This window comes from Micropterus salmoides, unplaced genomic scaffold, assembly GCF_014851395.1.
Source record: "Micropterus salmoides isolate LMB-PRFRI ecotype aquatic unplaced genomic scaffold, ASM1485139v1 Ms_hic_scaffold_20, whole genome shotgun sequence".
NCBI classification, from domain to species: domain Eukaryota; kingdom Metazoa; phylum Chordata; class Actinopteri; order Centrarchiformes; family Centrarchidae; genus Micropterus; species Micropterus salmoides.
This window is the reverse complement of record NW_024041151.1, coordinates 31482422-31502863: the sequence shown is the minus strand read 5'-3', so window position 1 is coordinate 31502863 and position 20442 is coordinate 31482422. Positions and strand designations below refer to the sequence as shown.

At 40.8% G+C, this 20442-nt stretch overlaps 1 protein-coding gene across 2 annotated transcripts in view; it reads left to right on the top strand.

Annotated features, from left to right (window-relative positions):
* Nucleotides 1-20442, top strand: part of prrc1 (proline-rich coiled-coil 1) — a 35510-nt gene that overhangs the window by 3956 nt on the left and 11112 nt on the right. For both annotated transcript variants that reach the window (XM_038733441.1, XM_038733440.1), the window contains exons 3-6: nucleotides 5946-6320; nucleotides 9202-9347; nucleotides 9927-10029; nucleotides 10128-10291. In XM_038733441.1, the coding sequence (XP_038589369.1) occupies nucleotides 5946-6320; nucleotides 9202-9347; nucleotides 9927-10029; nucleotides 10128-10291 (788 nt within the window). The remainder of the gene's footprint in view (nucleotides 1-5945; nucleotides 6321-9201; nucleotides 9348-9926; nucleotides 10030-10127; nucleotides 10292-20442) is intronic.

Here is a 20442-nt window from a genome sequence, read left to right as displayed (position 1 = left end):
GAGGTACCGACAGTAAAGGTGATGATGCTATAGACTAAATGGAAAAATGGTACAGATATTTATTGTAGTGTCAATGATAACAATCATAATGTTAATGATTATAATAACAATAGGACCAACTCATGCCCCCCCCCCCCCCCCCCCAAAAGTCCACTGTGTTCTGATTGGCCAAGAACCTGAAGCAGGATGATTATGCCGCTCAGCGGTAGAGACAAACTAAGCATAGGAGTTGCCAGTTGTTATTGAGGCTGCAGGCAAATTACCTTATATGGAAAACCAGCTCTGGCATCATTAAGACATCATTAAGGGCCCGTGTCCACCAAAGTGTTTTTTACCAGCTGAAAACACCACCTGCTCTTCTGAAAACGCCTAGCTGGGAGCGCTACAGTGCGTTTTGAAGGCGCAGTGTTTTTTTTTCGAGACGCTGTGGTTGCTATGATACACAATGTCTGTGGAGGTGATGTGCTGCAAGTAGGGTAGGCTACTTAATTTTACTGAATGTAAAAATGTCACCACAAAGTATGTAGGCCTACTTGCTCTGGCCTTTGCTCTGTATGAAGAGAAGGCTGAAACATACATACATCCACACGTGGATTCCTGAGATTTTGCGGGTGAGGAAACACCTCAGCGAGTAGGCACATCGTCTCGTTGAAGATTGGGTGTGGTATTTGTCCTGCCCCTCCTGCACTGTGATTGGACAGCTGGGTAAAAAGTGACAGTGACGAGCGCAGCGTTTTTCCCAAAGTTGAACATTTTTCAACTCTCTGCGACCAGAAAAAAGCGATCAGCGCCTCGTCACGCTGCTGGCGTTTTTACCAGCTCGTGAAAACATGGCGCTCCCATTGGAATGAATTGAAAAAAATTTAAGTTGTATCAGCAAAATGACCTGACCAGCAGCAGCAGAAGGCATTTGTGAACGATGTGATATGTTTTTTGTGTGGATAAAGTTAAAAAAAAGAGTGAGCTCTTCTGCGAGTTAAACTGGTACGTTCTGCTCTGCTCCAGAAATTTTGACACAAATTTATAATGGCTTCCAATGGAGGACTTGGCTGTCACTCTTGTCCTTTGGAAGGGCGCTGTGCCAAATCTATAAGTCCGAGGGATTTAAAAAGCCCATGTGAGGAACCACAACAAAATTTACTACGTTTCTGGTGTAAAATTATGCATGAAGAGTTACAATTGTGGTCAAGCCAGCGAGCTAAAGAGAAAATTTTAAGACTATGTCACCCACTCTAATTCACGTAATACACACCCATTATAAACTCAGAAAAGAGCTCAAAAAGCAGAAAACTTGGGCAGCGACCGTGAACAAACCATAAAATATATCAAAACACTGAATACATCATTAATAGATTAACTTCTTGTGACCAATTTACAGTTTAAATCAAGTCTGTAGCAGAAAGTCTGCTGAATTGGTGAGCTCTCAAAGTGGAGTATTTATGAGGAGGATTTCGACAGTCTCTCCATTCACCTGGAAAACCTTGAATATTCTGGAAAGTATTCAAGGTATCGATGACAAAAGTAATGGCACCCCATTCCCATTGAGCCGGACAACTTGGTCAAAAGCTGTGGGACTAGTTACGGTCCAAAAAAACGTGACCGAAGAATAATGCCAAACTAGAAAAAGCAATTTCTGAAGAAATTGCGGTGTGAATGCTGTCTGAAATGCTGTGAAATGTATGAAAAATGTGCAACGAAGGTTAAAGTCAAGGGCAACTGGACTTGGTTGAAGATACTGGAAGACATTTCGTCCCTCATCCAAAGGACTACTTCAGTTCTGACTGACTGGCAGGGAAACTCATTTAACCTCAGTGGGGTCATCGATACTGCTGGTTCGTTAGTGTTCCTGGTTGCTGTAATGACAGTCGTTACAGTCGTTAAGACTACCTGTGGCCAAGACTGAATGACCATTGTTGGTATCTTCACCTGAGGCCAAGACTGAACGACCATCGTTGGTATCTTCACCTGAGGCCAATAGTTTACGTTTGTTGAGTTTCCTGGGAAGTGATGAAAGGACAGCATTGTAAGTGGGGGATAAGTGGTGGTGTAGACCCCCTCCCCTGTTCAATGACGGCTTCTCAACCCTGGTGTGGATGGCTTCCTTGACACCTCTTTCAAACCATCCATCTTCTCTGTCTAAAATGTGCACCTGGTGGTCCTCAAATGAGTGTCCTCTGTCCTTCAGATGTAAGTAGACTGCAGAGTCTTGACCTGAGGAGTTGGCCCTTCTGTGTTGAGCCATGCGTTTGTGTAGTGGTTGTTTAGTCTCCCCAATATACAGGTCTGTGCATTCCTCACTGCATTGGACCGCATACACTAGACTGCTTTTCTTGTGTTTGGGTGTGCGGTCTTTGGGGTGTACCAGCATCTGTCTTAGTTTGTTCTTGGGTTTGTCCAGTTGCCCTGGACTTTAACCTTCGTTGGATAACTATGACCTGGATGACTGAGAATCTTCATAGACATATAAAAGATGTGGAAGGTTTTGTTGAAAAGCTGATGCTAACTTGCACTACTGTCTTGAAACAAGTTGAATAGTACAAAGGTTTGAAAGATGTGCAATGTTTAAAGGATTTTTGAAAGGCCTGCGCTAAACTGAATTGCTGATTTAAACAAATTTGAATAGTACTGTGAATTGAACTATGATACACCTGCAGGCATGCTCAGCTGGGAGAACTTGTCCAGCAGCAGAGCTGGAATAATGTTATTGAAGGCGGAGTTGTTGAAGTACAAATGCAATAACAAGCTGGAAGTTACTGTATATTGTTACACTGTCAAACCTGCTGAGAGGTAAATCATTCAAGGTTTGGAAGAATTTATAGCTGAAAGATTTGAAAATTTAAATGAATGTAAGAAAGTCACTTAAAAAAACTTTTCCAAGGAGTATGAAGACGTGGAAAAGGTTGAATTGGTCTAATAAGTATGAATGAGGTGTAAAAGTTGAATACTGCCTATTATCAATAAAAACTTTTGAGCATTTTAAGGTTCAAGAAAGCTCAAGAAGCTGGGTGTCACAACCTGCAGTGAAAGGTCCTGTGTGTTTGGGCTTTTATTTTGAAACATTAGGTCCATCCCTGCTTTGGTGTTGACATCTTGTCACCATAGGGGGATTTTATCTTGTAAAATCAGCCTCATCCTGAATTCACTGTTTAGATGCATTAACTTAAGAATCTTGGGACTTTAATTTGCTAGAAATTGGGTCCCGAGAGCTATTGAGAAGCCTTTCTCAACCTGACTAAGATTACTATAACAAGGCTTTTATTTTATAACTTGTGTGTGTGTGTGCACATGTGTTTGTTTGCACCGGTTTATGTCTCTCTGTGTGAATCAGTAGTAGTAGTAGTAGTAGTGGCTGTAGAAGCAGTACTCTGGATGCAGCACAGTGAATTTCATTCAAGAAATGGCTTAAAGTTTGTCCGCCAATTAGAACACAGGACCGTGTGAGAGAGAGAGAGAAAAATAGAAAATATTCTGCAACATCATTAATAAACGACAATTAAATATCGTTAATCACAATTATTTGTAAAACAGTAAATCATTAACTAAAATTGGGACAGCCCTGGCGACGTAGTGAAAGCAGAGCAGCAGCAGCTTCAGTCCTCTGTCACTGTCACACAGGATGCGTTCAGGCACAGTCCTGACGTGTAGGTCACCTGCATTTTGTCCAATACACAGTTTAATTACGGAGTAGCAGGTCAAATATTCCATTACTGACTAAAAATGAGCTTATCACAGATATATCTGCATTGGTGTATATGTTATAATATACAACGAGATGCTGCAGTGCAGTCAGAGGTGCATCTCGCAGGAAGTCCATTTATACCGTAGTTCTTCAAGAATCTTACCAAAAATGTCTGTTCATGTTATGTGGTTATGTAATCATTATTCAATTGAACAGTAATTGCAATGTGTTTCAAATATCTAGCTTTGGTTGACCTACCCTGTGACCTTCACAAGCAATAGTTTAACAAATTAAACTCTTGTATGACTTGAAATAATGTGAGTTGTTATTATAATGATAGATTCTGTTGATAAGAACCCAGTGTCATAATTTCACATCAGTAGTGTTCAGCTGTTGTGAGTAAAAAGAAAAGACTGAGCAAAGCAGGAGCTGAAGAGCTGGAAGCTGGAGCTGTTCTCTCCTGTAGAGCTGGACACAGCAAATCACATCTGGAGGGTTCTGCAATCAGCTCCTGTGGTACCTGTAGAGACAACAGTGGAAAGACAGGGTTAAACAGCTTCTTCCAGAGTGCCATAAAGCTACTGAACTCTGAGATCACCTCAGCATGAAAACCTCTCATGGCATGTAACAGTAATAAGGAGTGGCAATGTGAAATACACTGTTTACTAATATGTGCAATATACGGATTGCTGCTAGACACTGGATAATAATAATACATGCTGCTAGACACCTTTTGACTAAAGACAGATCTTATTGAACTTTTATTATAAGAATTTTATTGTATAATTCTTATTGAACTGTACTACCTTTTTAGGCAAATTCTAATCCACCAAATAAACTCGGAGGCGGCTCTCACACCTAATTGCTCACCTTAACTAAACTAACTTTATTAATCTCGGGAGCATCGCGCTAGTTACAGCCCAGCTACCTGTCTGCAGGCATAACGCTCATTATATACTGACAAAAAAGGTGGATGCAAATCTCTGCAGGTAGCCTACAACATCGTTTCTGCCGAATAATGCATCCACCTCTTAAGCTCCTTATCAGAAACGTCGCTGATCAGTTATCACTTCAGATTGTTTGCTGGATAACAGGGAATGCTACATATACTAAGTGTAATAACTTATTGATGACTCTAAACGTCCTTCAATATGTACTTCCAATCAATCAATCATCCCTTCTGATGAACCACAAAGAATAGTATAACGTTATAGTTTATAAAAAAGTACACTTGCAGGTGCATGGCTCTCCTCGGCGAGCAGGCAGAACTCTGCAGCCGCTCCCCCCTCGGCTCTCTGCCTTTAAACTCTTTCGTGTCCCTCCGGTTCAGGTGAAGCCACTTATAATAGTATCTGACTAGTATCTAACTGAACAGTGACTGTTACACTATGAAGCTAAACCTAACATTGCCCGTTTAAAAAAATGTACTGTTAACGTCAATTAACTGAGAGCTGAGCCAGAGATGTTTGGCTGAGCCTTTACTTTCCAACTTCACATGCCTTTTCTTCAAAGCATTACCACCCTAATGTCTAACACTAAGGTTAATCTAATACATTTTGGCTTCTCTCTTCTTGCTGAGTTGTCTTTGACTCATTAAAAGCTGCGGTTAGAACACACTTACTCCTGTTAACTTAGCATAGTTAGCAACTTGGGGCTGCTTGTATCTGGCTAATTAGCATAATGAGCTAAGCTAACAAGCTATATGCTGACAGCGATACCTGTTGCATACAACACATAAATAAAATACAGGAATTTCATACAGGAACTGTAACACGTCCTCTCCGCAGTAAACTGCACAGTTTGCCATTCTGCATGTAGATATGTCAAAGGCTCAAACAGGCTGAACCTCAGAGCTCCGTGTTGTAGCTGAGCTGAGCTAACAAACCGCAGTCACTTGGCTAGGAGTGACAGCGACCGGATTCACCAGTCAATCAAAGCGGTCACACCCCTAATAATGCATAACTTTATGGCTTAATATAATTTAAACAGGTGAGTTAAAGAAAATTCACCCCCCCCTCACAGTTATCACGAAGGGCTAAATTAGAAATATACACTAAGACCATTTTTTGAACCAGGCTGTAAACATGTTTTATTCTGCTATAAATTTGGGCATTTTAACATGGGGGTCAATAGAGATTGACACACTTTTGCAACCAGCCTCAAGTGGCCACTCGATTAACTGGAGTTTAAGTTACTTCCTGACTGGTATCGGAAGTGAGAGCTGGATGTTGCCGCTTGGGTTTAACATTAGTTCTTTGTGTTTCAGGTCTGCCCAGCACTCTGTCCCCCCCAGGCAGCAGCTCCATCGGTTCCCCCTCAGTCTCTACCACTCTCCCTGCTGTGCCCTCCTTCCCTGCGATCAGTGGCCCTCTGGCCACACCCCCTTCCCTCTCCTCCCATCTCGCCTCCCCCTTCACCAGCAGTTCTCCTTTCCCTCCTTCTACCTACCCCTCTTTGCCTACTCAGGCATTCCCTATTAGACCACCTCCCCCCTCAGTTCCTGGCATGTCGGCCCCTCCTGTAGGCCCGCCCATGTCCAGCTTTTCCATGAGTGCAGGATATGACATTACACGGGGTCACGCCGGCAGAACGCCACAGACACCACTTATGCCAACATTCTCCAGTCCTCCCGCCATGCCAGGTAAAAGTCACTCTTGTCTTCTTCTTTAATATACTATTTACATGGTCAACATGTGGAACCAGGATTCTTTTTTTCAGGAGTGTTTCATAAAGCAAAATTACATGTTAAGTCAGGCTTCCTAAAAAAGTCATGTCATGTTGACAGAACACAGGGTTTCCTCCAAAGTTCCTCCTGGCAGCCCCCCAGCACTGATGCACTGTGAGCAAAAGTCAAATAAGCACACAATCATATTTATTTGTTTAACATAGGTAAGGCTGCAGTTGCAAAGTTAGCTTAGACCTTTCATTTGATTTAAGGTATCCTAACCCACAAATGTGCTTAAAATACACAAGGGAAAAAATATATATGTATAATATATACGGTCTGTATTTAGACTATTTGAATATTTAAATTAAAGCTAATAAAGAACTTTAGAAATTATTAGGGCTGCACGATTTGGAGAAAGTCATGATGTGATTATTGTGGACAATATTGCAAATTCGATTATAATAGAACAAATGGTACTATGAGACCTTGCTTGATTATCAAGAATACTGACATTTTTAAATGTATTTCCGAACTTGAACAAAGTTAAACTATAAAGAAATTAATAACTGCAACTAGTAAAACAGACAAACAGAACAAGGGGAGCGTGTTGATCTATGGAAGAGGAGGCTAGAAGAAGCAAATGGCATCCTGACGCTGGCTAAATCTAGATCTGTCCCCTGCAGAGGCTCTATCTACAACCTGGAGGAGGAACTAGTATACATGAGTGCATTAGTATAATATTATAACATTAAATAAAGCTCTAATAACTGCTCTGGAGTTATCAATGCAAGAATCACACAGGTGACGTGTCAAATATCTCACAAAGATTGGTTGAGGTGTCAGTTAGGTATTCAATTCAAAGTGGCTGACTTCCAGTTGGGTTTACGCTATAACTGTCCAAACAGCTTCCTGTTTAATTGCGAATAATTACTCACCAAGGCAACAGCATTTGACAAGAACTTTGAGATAGATGTGGTCAACTTGCTGTGAGGAGCCTAAATGCGTCACTATGGATGTTTTTGTGGAAATGAAGTTTGAAATATTTCCTTTCCAGATGCCAGTAAGTGGCGCTATTTGTATAACTGGATATGGACAGAGAAGCGAGCTTGTGACAGGGAGGTCGTCAGTTCAATCCCTAGACCAGCAGGATAAAATCTGGGTGTGGAAAGCAGTGCTTGCCCTCCCTCATTTACCACCACTGAGGTGCCCTTGAGCAAGGCCCATGACCCCAACTGCTCCAGTGGAGCTGCTTAGTGGCCAGCAGACCAGGCTGCGGTTGTTACTGGGCAGCTTCCAGGTGTGAATGAGCAACAGTGTGAATGTGATCAGGGCCTTCCTGAAAAAAAGAGAGGCTTCCTCTCAGTGAAGTTCCCCTGAATATATAAGGGCTAAAACAAAAACAAAACAAACAAACATGTAATTCTTTAATGTGAATATTGGGACATATCTGACCATCTCTAGTCCATTTACATGCTACTTCCTTTTACATGGCGAAACATCAATTCAGCACCACACCATGGATCAATCAAAAAAGGCTTTGCAATTTAACATCGCAAGATTCTTAAGATGTGGCGCTGCAGAGCACTTGGCGTTACGACTACAGATGAATATTGGCATGTAAATGTGTTCGGGGCGGGACAGTGGTACAGATTTGAGCATGTACAGTTAATTTACGACGACTTCCTCTTTCATGGCGAAACATGGAACTTCGCTGCCCAGCCATGGATACGCTATTGAAAGAAAACTCATGGGCTTTACAACATGACATCATTAATGTGTTAAGAGTTTTCTGAGATAGTTTTGAAGTAGATATAGCCAACCTGCAAGAAGTGGTTCATCAGAGCATAAACATAATCACTTCCTGTTGCAAGTAGGTGGTACTGTGATTATGGGTGAATTTTGGCTTGTAGATGTGTTCGGTGCGGGACTCCTGTCAAACATTTAAAGTTTTTAGCTCCGTGTTGGATCAAACGCCACCAAAATAATTCACCCAAGAACCCAATACCAGCAGAATGATTTTTAGGATTTTATCATAAAATGCTTTTACAACAGTAAAAATGTTTAAAGTCTAAAGTGACATCTGTAAAAATATATATATATATATATGTATAATTTTACTTAAGAGTGGTCGAAAAGACTAGAAAGGCGCTATACAAGTACGGAGCATTCACTGGAGAATTGCTCTGGGCAGATAGTATGGCGGAGATCTCAACATTAAAAATTCCACATCTGTTAAACATTGTCCATCCACTTTGGCTGCATTTGTGCACTAAGCATAATTTGTGTAGACACTCAGTCCTCTTCCCCTCGTCTTACCGGACTGCAGAGTCCTGTCTGCCCGTAATACACTCCTCCCATCAAGTGTGACATCTTCTGGTACGCTGCTATGCAGGGGTTTCAGTAGAGATGAGCAGTCTCTGATATCCCGTTGATGAGCGAGCCTCCAGCGACCAGACATTAACAATTAGTAGGCTGGGGAGTGGGAAAGCCTGCTCTGACCATTGCCACTTGGTATATCGCTATTAATAAAACAAGAAGATCTAGACAGCCAATCTGTATTTAAACAGTTTTATTACACCATTTGTATTTCACTTGCTACATCTGGCATTCTATTGTTTTGGAGGATTTTGACAGAGTTACTGCACAAAAAAAATCAGCACACAGCTAAGCTCAAGCAGGGGCTTTTGTGAAACCAATTAGTCATAAAAAAAATATTAAAATCTTGAATAAAGATTTGAAGATAACCCCATGTACAAATACTGCCTAGTTGAAAGTCGGTATAATTACATTTGTCTCTTGGGTTTTTCTGGAGTTCTTTTTTTTTTTTTTAAAGTTGTCCCATCATATCTTCCAGGAGTAGTGTCAAGCCCACTGGTTCAGCAGCCAGCCATGACAGGAGGATTAGGTACTGGATCTCCCATCACTTTCCCAGAGGAGCAGGAAGATCCCAGAGTGTCTGGAGACATCAACACTGGTGGAGGCATATGGGGTTTTTTCAAGGTAATACTGCTCTAATCCAATGTAGTTTGACATCACTTTGCAAACATGGAATAAATAACTTCTTCAGCTGTTCAAGTGATGGCATTTTGTCACTCAGAGAGATCACTCCCACTGCCCCCTATAACATATCACATTATAGGTTTGGGTGTTACTGTGGGATTTTTTGACAATAAGACAAATATAGAATAACACAATAGCCCAACCAATTTTTTTAATAGTTACCAGGGTGTTGTGGCATACTGAGCCTGTATCTCTAGAGGGCAAAATGTTTTTTCTGACACTAAGGATGTAATTTGTACCTCAGACATTTTTTACCTTAGTTTGCTCCTGATTTAGGTAACTTTTAATTATTAGCACATAGTCATCTTTTAAAGCCTTTTTTGTTAAATGAATAAGAAAATCACTCTTAGACATGTGATGTGAACTGTGGCTTGAACAAAAATCTGAAATATGTAGTTTTTGTTTCTTTGTGTATAAATCTGAAACCACAAACACCAAACTACTGTTGGTGAACATGAGTGCATCTGTGAACATGTCCATTCAGTCAGTCTTTATGTCAAATACTATGTGTGTCCTCAGGGAGTAGCAGGTAACCCTGTTGTAAAGACAGTCCTGGACAAAACCAAGCACTCTGTAGAGTCCATGATCACCACTCTGGATCCTGGCATGGCTCCATACATCAGTAAGTCAACATGCTCTCTCCTTGTCACCTCATAATGAAAAAGGATGATTTAACCTTCAAAAGTCCTCAATAAATGTCCCTGTGTTGTTGTTCTTTAGAGTCTGGCGGAGACATTGACATTGTAGTGACTTCAGATAAGGAGACTAATGTGGAGGCAGTCAGAGATGCCTTCCAGGAGGTTTTTGGGATGGCCATGGTCACTGGAGAGCCTGGTCAATCTAACATTGCCCCACAGCCTGTCGGCTATGCAGCCGGTGTCAAGGTCAGTTCACTGCTGCATCTCCAACCTGCTTTTCAAATAGTTTTATTTTTCCTCAATTAAAGTAACAGAGAATGGCTGAACTACTGTATTAGACCTATACATTTTTACACAATCACGTTTCATCTTACTTTTTCTTCATATACATCAGTTCTGACCAAAACCCTCAGAACTGTTTCAACATGTGTGAAAGAAAATTTCTTCCCAAAGAAGTACGGAGTCAAAGATGTGATGAATCAATCCTTTATACGTCGCCACGGAGAGATGGACAAAGTGCTCTCTCGACATGCAGAATTTTTCCTCCTTAAATACCCTTAAAGACACAACAGCAAATGTTAATTACAGACAAATGGCAGTTACATCTGAAGTTCTAGCATCCCGAGATGACAAAGAGAGTTTGGAAATGTATTTATATTGCACCTAAGCTACATGTCTGAAGAATTTCTATTGTAAACATGGCGCTTCAATCAACAAAATAAACAAAATGTTAATCTTTTGGCTTACTTTGAAGATGTTACAACATTGTAACCGCAACCTATTTCCTAAAATTAAATACAGTGAATACTAATAGTATAAAAAATCTACAATTTAAAATGTATTTCTCACGTTTTAAAGCCAATTTCTGATAGTGTTACATGACTTTCCAATTCTGTGAGAAAAGGCCATGAGCACTAGGGAAAACAAAAGTATTGTTAAAGCTGTAGTGCAGGATTTTTACATATTAATAAACATGTTATATGCCAAACGAGTTCACACAAAGTTCAATTTAATTTTATTTAAATAGCGCCACTTCATAAAAGAAGTTCTCATTGCACTTTTCATAGAGCAGGCCTAGACTGTACTTTGTATTATTAAAATCAGAGACCCGACAGTTCCCACCATAATCAGGCACTTGGTGACAGTGGCAAATAAATAAATAATAAATAGGACTTAAACCAGCTTAGTGCGGTTCTTTTAAGGCTAATTAAATGTTCAAATCTCTATAATAGGTTGTGATGTGGTGTCAAATATAGCACTAAGATCTAAAAAGACAAGTACAGAGAAAAATCCTTTGTCTGATGCAATCAGATGAAGATCATTAGTATTTTTCACCAGTGCTGTCTCTGTGCTAATATGCACTCAAAATCCTGACAGAAAATCCTCAAACTATTGCCACGTAGAATATGGATTTAACCAGTGCTCAATTTGTGCCAGTACCCCTGAGTTTAAGCCTTATCGTGCTTTCAAACAAACCGCAGATTTTCGCCTCGCGACGCTTTCCTCGACTGAGTACATTCACTTCAAGTGGTCACACAAAACGCGAGAAGGCGATTTTAACATGAATAAACACAACTCGCCATTGCTACAACTGTATGAACCCAAAGTAAACATTTTGCTGTGATTAAATAGCAATAAACAGATTAAACTGATGCCGAAATAACAACAATATAATGCAGATTTGTTAAACATGAATTCATGCTTTGTCAGGTCTGTCAGCAAGACAGCAGGACAACAACTTCTAAAATGTTTTTTCCGGAATGGAGTATGGATCGATCGGGGCTATGGGTCACAGTAAAGTACAGTGATAGCTGGAATAAAGTTACAGACACGTTTTCTGAACTCACCAGGTAGTTCAACCTCCTCGCTTTCTTTTCTCCAAGTAATGTCCAGTTTTGTCCAGTTTTTATATAAATATGAAATATGATATAATATGAAACAAACAATGTGGAATTTGGAAAAAGTTTCTTTGATCTTCATGAGATTTGGTGGGATTATTGCTCTTATTTCAAAGTCCACATTTGAGAGATGAGATTTTGCTCAACAGGAAATCAGCCATTTTGCACTTCCTCGTCATTTTCAATATTTTTAACAGGTGTTTGAGGCCTTTAGGAGGGGGGGGAGAGAGAGGTAAGGAGAGAGAGAGAGGTGGAGGTAGAGAGAGGTAAGGAGAGAGAGAGAGGTGGAGGTAGAGAGAGGTAAGGAGAGAGAGAGAGGTGGAGGTAGAGAGAGGTAAGGAGAGAGAGAGAGGTGGAGGTAGAGAGAGGTAAGGAGAGAGAGAGAGGTGGAGGTAGAGAGAGGTAAGGAGAGAGAGAGATGTAAGGAGAGAGAGAGGGGAGGGAGGCAGCCTACACAATATACACACAGAGGTACACACAGTGAAGGTAATGTTGCTATAGACTAAATGAAAAATGGTACAGATATTTATAATAGTGTTAATTTTTAGTCTTCACATTGCTTGGAATGCTATTGTTTTTTATTGGCTGATATGGTTTGGGGGCATGGTTGTGGAAGATTGGCTCAATAGCACCCCCTGCAAAATGTCAACAAAGCAGCCCCCGCCGTATTTTTTGCCTAGCTGTACAAAATATGGGGGGGCGATGTATCATCTCTAGACTAGAATAAACCTCTTGGAGCCATACCCTAAAACCAAAAGGAAGTCGGCCATTTTTAATAATTTACAAGATCTTTCCCCGTTTACAGGCGGAAATCTCTGCTGTGCCTTCTAAAGGCATTGACGATGAACAGTTGTGCTATCTGTGAGTTTTCGTCAATGGGCGTGCCCATGGCATCCAGAATCGAAGATTTGGTCGCTTTGACAAGCGAAAAGTTTAAGTCGATGGGACGAATTCCCTAGGAGGAGTTCGTTAAAGTACAAAGTGTGTAAATCACCCAAAATTAAATCCATAAAATTAAATCCAAAATGGCTTCCTGTTGGGTTTAGGCAATGGCTCCAAGAGGCTTTTTTGTACGTCTGGATACACGTACCACAGAAATTTTGTACGCGTAGGTTAAACCTAGTCTGGGGGCTGCTCTGTAGGGGGCGCTAACGAGCCATTTTGCCACCCCATGCGCGAAACCCATAAAATACGAAATTTTTCGCCGTGTCTGAATTTTGTGCAAAGTTGTATGTTTAGGCCCCCAAAATTGAGGTTACTTTGCAAAAAAAGAAAGAAAGATGCGAGCTAACAGCTTTCGCGCTCAGGCCCTAAAAATATAGCAGCAAGTGGCGATTCCCAGGTTCAAACCTTTTTTAATTCAGTTAAATATTAAAGCAGGAATCAGTGTTGGACGGGCCCTCGCACGTGAAGCGCGACAGGTAGTGTTGTTCTGAAGTGTCACGCACTTTTTTTCAAGAACGTTAAGGCTGTCAAAAATGAAAGGTATTTGCAGAACCATTTCTTCAGTTCAGTATCGAAGTCAACATGTCATACCCTGCACTTGAACCACCGATCTTGAGGTTGGCAGGGCAAGCACATTTTACCACTGCACTACTGAGACACACTGGTTCAATACTGATTTCAGCTTTCTTTGTTGGTGTTTCAGAGGCATTTCATGTACATGAAAACCAGAGCAAATAGAGGGCGCTCAATGACCAAACATTCGTGGCACACCAGTTTCAGGAACGTGACACTTCAGAGCAACACTACTTGTGATGCTTCACATGCAAGGGCCCGTCCAGCGCTGATTTATTTGAAGTCCAGTCCACTGTTGTCGAAAAAAAATTTATTCTATCTATTTTAAGGAAACATTGATATCCAGGTTAACATGATTGCATTTAGAAAGACTATGATACAAATTTAAAAACACCACAGCAAGTCAGTGTGAACTGAATGCATGTTATGCTTCAAAGCACCAATAGAGGGCAATCTATGACCACAAATGTGTGGCAGAGCACTGTTTTGATTGCGCTTATATTTTCTGTGACGTATTAAGTCCAGTGTTGCAAAATAACATGAAGACACAGAAAGCGACTGTTATTCCATATATACAATTACTTCATTTTGAAAGACTAACAACATACACATTTAAAACCGACCACTACAAGACAGTCTCCACACAGGTGTTTGAAGTTGGAAGCATTTATCAATGCTGCCAGAGGTGGGATTTGAACCTGGGTCTGAACAAAGATGCTTGAGAAACGAGTGCTCTGATCAAGCGAGCTATAGAGGTACACATCTGAAGAAGCCACAATTTGATCATTTGTTGATGGTAAAGTGCATTCATGGCCTGCAGTCTAACCAACTGCACCACCAGCAAGCTTGCTCGTATTGAGGTGATGTGATCCTTTGTTGATGCAAAAAGTGTATTTGCTTAAAAGCTATAATTTTGGACTTTAGTTAGTGCTTGAGTAGCTGAGCATAAAAATATACATCTTGTGTCCAAACTCCAAACAGGGAGGATGATACAGCAAGATAAAGAATTAGTGACAAGGAGAGATGACTAAGACTTTCCAATCAATTAAGGATCAGAGATAAAAAAACTAAACGTCCACTGAGCAGGATTTTGACATTTTGAGGGAGAAAATGCATTTGGCTACATTTTGGTACCTTTTTTTGTGCTTATGGAGATAAATATACAGGACTGGCAGCAGTTTACAAAAAAAATTCTGGTCTGCCAAATCCTCCTCTCCCCACGCTAATGTGATCACATGACACGTTCTAAAGTCTGCTAGAAGCTGTAAAACCCTTCACTTTGGAAGGGCATAGCTCCTAAACATTTTTTTAGCAAACGCCAAATTCAACTTTGAAAGATCAACATCTTTTCTGCAACCTACAGCTCAAATGAGTCTGTAGCTGCACATATGCCGGAGCATTTAGCTCTTAAAGTTGAGTAGGTTGGTAGAAAGTTCTCCCATTGAAACCCATTCATTTTTTTGCACATAAATAAATAAATATATATATATATAAAAAATCAACCATTACAGATAATAGCATAAATCTCCTGAACAGGATGTACATTTTGAAGTTGGAACGAAGTTTCTAGGACAAACGGTGAAGATAGACGCCGAAAATGGGGTTATGTGTGTGTGTTTAAAAAATAAAATTATATTAAAAATAAAATAAAGAAGTAAGCGTGTGTGTGTGTGTGTGTGTGTGTGTATGTATGTATGTATGTATGTATAAAAATAAATAAATAAAACAGTAAGCGTGTGTGTAAACAAAACAAAAAAAATATATATATATACAAAAAAAAAATTGATTAAAAAATAATTTTTAAAAAGAAGAAATCAGTATCAAATGTAAAAACAAAACAATTACTAAAATACCAAACGATCAAAATAATAATAATTTGAAAATCTGTACAATTATTTGTTAGTCTGAGGTTCCACTGGTTGTCCTCACTTTATGGCATGAGGAGACATATTTTGCAGCAATTATTTCGCATTTGGGAAATGTTTGCAAAGTGTTTTTGTCTTAGTGTTTTATATTCAGGGCATGAGGTTAGAAAGTGCAGCTCTGTCTCTACCTGTCCACTGTCACACTGGGAGCAGAGTCTCTCCTCTTGTGGTAGCCAGCTCTGTCTGTGGCGACCTTTTTCTATGGCCAGGCTGTGTTCACTCAGTCTGTATGTTGTCAACATTTTTCTTAGTTTGGAACATTTTATTGTACTCAGGTAATTTTACCAGTGTGAATTCTCTTTTTAGGGTCAGATAACATTGTAATTTACTTTGTGTTTTGGTCGTTTCTTTCCAGTATTCAATATATTTTCTTTCTGCTTGCTGATAATTTGGTTTGGTCTGCTTGAGTTGGTGTTTCTGTCCTGAGGCTGTTGGGGACTTGTTACTGCAGAGAGCCTCAGGACCAGTTGGCTGAGTGGACTCTTCTCTGGTTTCAGCTCCTGGTATGTTAGGGCTTTGTGATGAAACAGTATGTCTGGGGGTTAACTGATTTTAAGTGATTGTAAAATTTAAGTGATCTTTTCTGTATTTTCAGTAAGAGGGGGTATTAGCTGAGCTCAGCTCTGCACAGGTTATTTGGTGTTTTTCTCTGCACCTGCAGATGCTCTTACAGAACTCAGTATGGAAAGATTCTATGATTGTTTTGTCCCATTTGTCAAATTCATTATTAAGTTTTGGCCCCCAGATTTCGCTACCATATAGAATTATTGATTCTAGTACAAATTGGAAAATATTAAGCCAGATTTCAATTGGAATATATATTTTAATGTTTCTTTTTATTGCATAGAAAGCTCTCCTTGCTTTGTCCCTCAGATCTTTCACAGCCATGTTGAAGTTCCCTGTATATGTAATGTTGAGGCCAAGGTATGTTTATTTTTTTCTGTGTTGTAATTTAGTGGCGTCTAAATAGAAATTGTGTGTAACCTGATTTCTGTATTGTTTCTGAAAGATCATTATCTTACATTTACATTAACTCATTTGGCAGACGCTTTTATCCAAAGCGACTTACATTTGAGGAACAACATACAAGCATCAACATAGCATCAATTACAGATCTACAACTGACAAAACATACTAGTAAGAGCAGCAATAAATACTAGTAAGAGCTCACAGTACATATCACATCAATGGGGTAGATACCTAGGGAAGGAAGTAAGAGTTAACAAAAAGTGCAATCAAAACAAAAAGTGCAATCTATACAAGATCATTGTAGGGGATAGAAGAAGAGCACAGGAAGTGCATGTTAGGGGTTAGGAGTTAGAGGTGTTATAAGAGGAAGTGTTCTCGGAAGAGATGAGTTTTCAAGAGCTTCTTGAAGTTAGAGAGGAACGCCCCTGCTCTGATGGCGTGTGGTAGCTCGTTCCACCGTCGTGGTGTCACAGATGAGAATAGCCGGGACTGTGATTGCTTTGTGTGAAGGGATGGCAGAGCCAAGCGGCGTTCGTTGGAGGAGCGTAGCGGCCGAGAAGGAACATAAGTTTGTATTATGGAGTTTAGGTAGATGGGTGCAGACCCAGTAGTCACTCTGTATGCAAGCATTAGTGACTTGAATTTGATTCTGGAGGCCACGGGGAGCCAGTGGAGGTCACTGAGTAATGGAGTGACATGAGTTCTTTTGGGCTGATCAAAAACCAGACACGCTGCTGCGTTCTGAACCATTTGTAAGGGTTTCACCGCACAAGTTGGAAGACGTGCTAGGAGGGCATTGCAGTAGTCGATGCGAGAGATAACCATGGCCTGTACCAGAAGCTGGGTGGCGTACTGAGTGAGGTAGGGCCTGATTTTCCTTATGTTGTATAGAGCAAAGCGGCATGAACGAGAGACAGCAGCAACATGGTCTGTAAAGGACAGCTGGTCATCAATCATGACACCCAAGTTTCTCACCACCTTGGCTGGAGTGATGGTTGCAGAGTCAATTTGTAGTTTGATGTTATGGTGGATAGATTGCTTGGCTGGAATGACCAAGAGTTCAGTCTGAAAGAGGTTTAATTGAAGGTGGCAAGCCTTCATCCATGCAGATATGTCTGATAGACAGTCCGTGATCCGCGCCGAGACAGTGGGATCGCCTGGCGGGAAGGATAGGTAGAGTTGCGTGTCGTCTGCGTAGCAGTGGTAAGAGAAGCCATGCGAGCGAATGATCGGCCCCAGTGAGGTGGTGTAAATTGAGAAGAGAAGGGGCCCTAGCACTGAGCCTTGGGGCACCCCTGTGGAGAGGCAGTGGGAGAAGGATAATTGTCCTTGCCACAAAACATTGTAGGAACGCCCCGAGAGGTAGGATTCGAACCACAGGAGTACTTTACTCGAGATGCCCATTGCTGAGAGAGCGGATAGCAGGATCCTGTGGTTGATTGTGTCAAAGGCAGTTGATAGGTCAAGCAGGATAAGAACCGAGGATTGGGCTGCAGCTTTAGCTGACCTTAGGGCTTCTGTTACAGACAGAAGAGCCGTTTCAGTAGAGTGGGCACTCTTAAAACCAGACTGATATGGATCTAGGAGGTCATTCCGTGAGAGGAATTCTGAGACCTGTTTGAATACTGCCCGTTCAATAGTTTTGGATAAAAAAGGTAGAAGAGACACTGCTCGATAGTTCCCAACTTGAGTTGGGTCAAGTGAGGGCTTTTTGAGCAAGGGTGTAACCCGAGCCCTTTTGAAAGTGGTCGGGAAGGTTCCTGAAGCCAGAGAAGTATTTATCACATGAGTGATTGTCGGGACCACAGTAGGAGATATGGCTTGGAGGAGATTCGTAGGAATCGGGTCCAGTGGGCGTGTAGTTGGACAGCTATGGGTCAAGAGTTCTGATACTTCGCTCTCTGTGAGAGGAGTAAACGAGGAGAGTGAACAACCACTGACCTGGGAGGGCAGAGGAAAAGATGTAGTAGGACTGCTACAATGGTTGAGTTTGAGTGTATCAGAGAATTGGCTAGATATGGCCTCAACTTTGCCTGTGAAGAAGGCAGCAAAGGTATCAGCAGACAAGTTTGTGGGTGGTGGAGGAGGATTTAGTAGTAAACACAGCAAAGACTAAGATAATGCGCTGTCAGGGCCCTGGTCTGACAGAATCTCTGCAGGAGGTTAATGTGCTGCTGCAAACCTTTAGTAGGTGAGAGCAACACTAAGTCATCTGCATACAGAAGACCTCTGATCTGTGCTGTTCAGGATGAGGCCAGGTGCCGTGGAACTCTCTAATTGGTTTGCTAATTCAGTGATATATAGATTGAAGAGAAGTCAACAAAACAGGCATATACCTTTTCTTAATGTTTAATTCTTGATCAGTTAGAGTCTGGAGGGTAAATATATGGTCCGTTGTGCGGCAATTTGGCAAAAAAACAATTTGGCATTTATGCAGACTATTGTGGTTGTCAACAAAGTTGACAAGTTGTTTATTAATGACGTTGCAGAATATTTTTCCCAGGTTACTGGATACACATATTCCTCTGTAGTTATTTGGGTCATATTTACTTCCGGATTTATGAATTGGGGTTAATAAACCTTTGTTCCAGATGTCTGGAAAAGTTCCAGTTGCTAGAATAGTATTGAATAGTTTTAGTATAGCCAATCTGATTTTATGGTCTGAGTATTTGATCATTTCGTTGAGGATTCCATCAATACACAAGCCTTTTTTCCTTTCAGGGACTGGGTGACTTCTGTTAATTCTTGTTCTGTTACAGGGTAATCGAGAGGGTTTTGGTTGTTTTTTTTATCACCGCCTCCAGAGTTTTCCATTTTGTGAATATCTTGTACTGATCATCATTTTTTGTAATATTACTATTATTATTAATACTGTATAATTCACTAAAGTGATTAATCCAAGTATTTCCATCTTGGATCGCCAATTCATCCTGCTGGGTTTTGTTTAGGTTGTTCCATTTCTCCCATAACTGGTTGGACTCTAAGGATTCCTCAATTTCACAGAGCTGGTTCTTGCTGTATTGTTCTTTTAGTTTTTAGGGTGTACTTGTATTGTTTCAGAGTGGCCTCATATTGACAGCGTATGTTGTGGTTATCTGGGTCCCTATGCTTTTCATTTGATAATTTCCTTAAAGTTTTCCTCAGGTTTTTGCATTCAGTGTCAAACCATTTGTTATTGTTCATTTGTTGAGGGTTTGGTGGCTTTCAAATTAGACAATGAAGCCAAATGGTGAAATATTGAATTGATTTTGTCCACAGCTGAATATACACCAGAATTATTCTGGGGAAATGTTTCAGTTAGAAATAAATGAGTTAAATCATGTATGTTTTGATTTTCCAGTGCCTTTTGGTACGCCCCCATGCTGTCTGGGTCCATCTGTATGAGTTTGTGCTCTTAGACTGAGCCCTTTTCAGATAGATAGTGATTTTGCTGTGGTGTGAGGGGGCTGACTGTGAAAGCTCTGAGAGACATTGGATCTGGATCTGTAATGAAATAATCTACCGTACTACTGCCAAGAGCTGAGCTATAAGTGTAGCGACCCAGAGAGTCCCCTCGTAGCCTGCTGTTGACTATGTACAGATCCAGCGTACGGCAGAGCTGTAAAAGCTGCATACCGCTTGTATTAGTAAACTTGTCAAAGCTCTCTCTAGCAGGACATTCAGGGAGGGGGAAGCAGGCGCTTCCAGGTAAGTGTTTGTCTCCCTGGGTGTTCATAGTGTCAGCTCTTTCCCCTGTTTGTGCGTTCAAGTCCCCACAGAGTAATACATTTCCCATGGTTTTATGATGGTTAACTTCCTCATCAAGAATGGAGAAAATATCTGGGTTGTAGTAAGGGGATTCTGATGGAGGCATATAGATGGCACACATGTAGACATGTTGCTCAGCACAAATCATCTGTTTGTTAATTTAATAATAATCAACCATATATAAAATTCTTCTTTTTTAATAACTGGCTCAGTTCTGATTTACACCATATAATCATGCCTCCTGAATCTCTGCCTTGGGTTATTGTGGGATTTTTTGTTGATGGTATAATAATCTCAGTGTAGCTGTGAGGACGACCAGTGGAAACATCTCTGCACCATG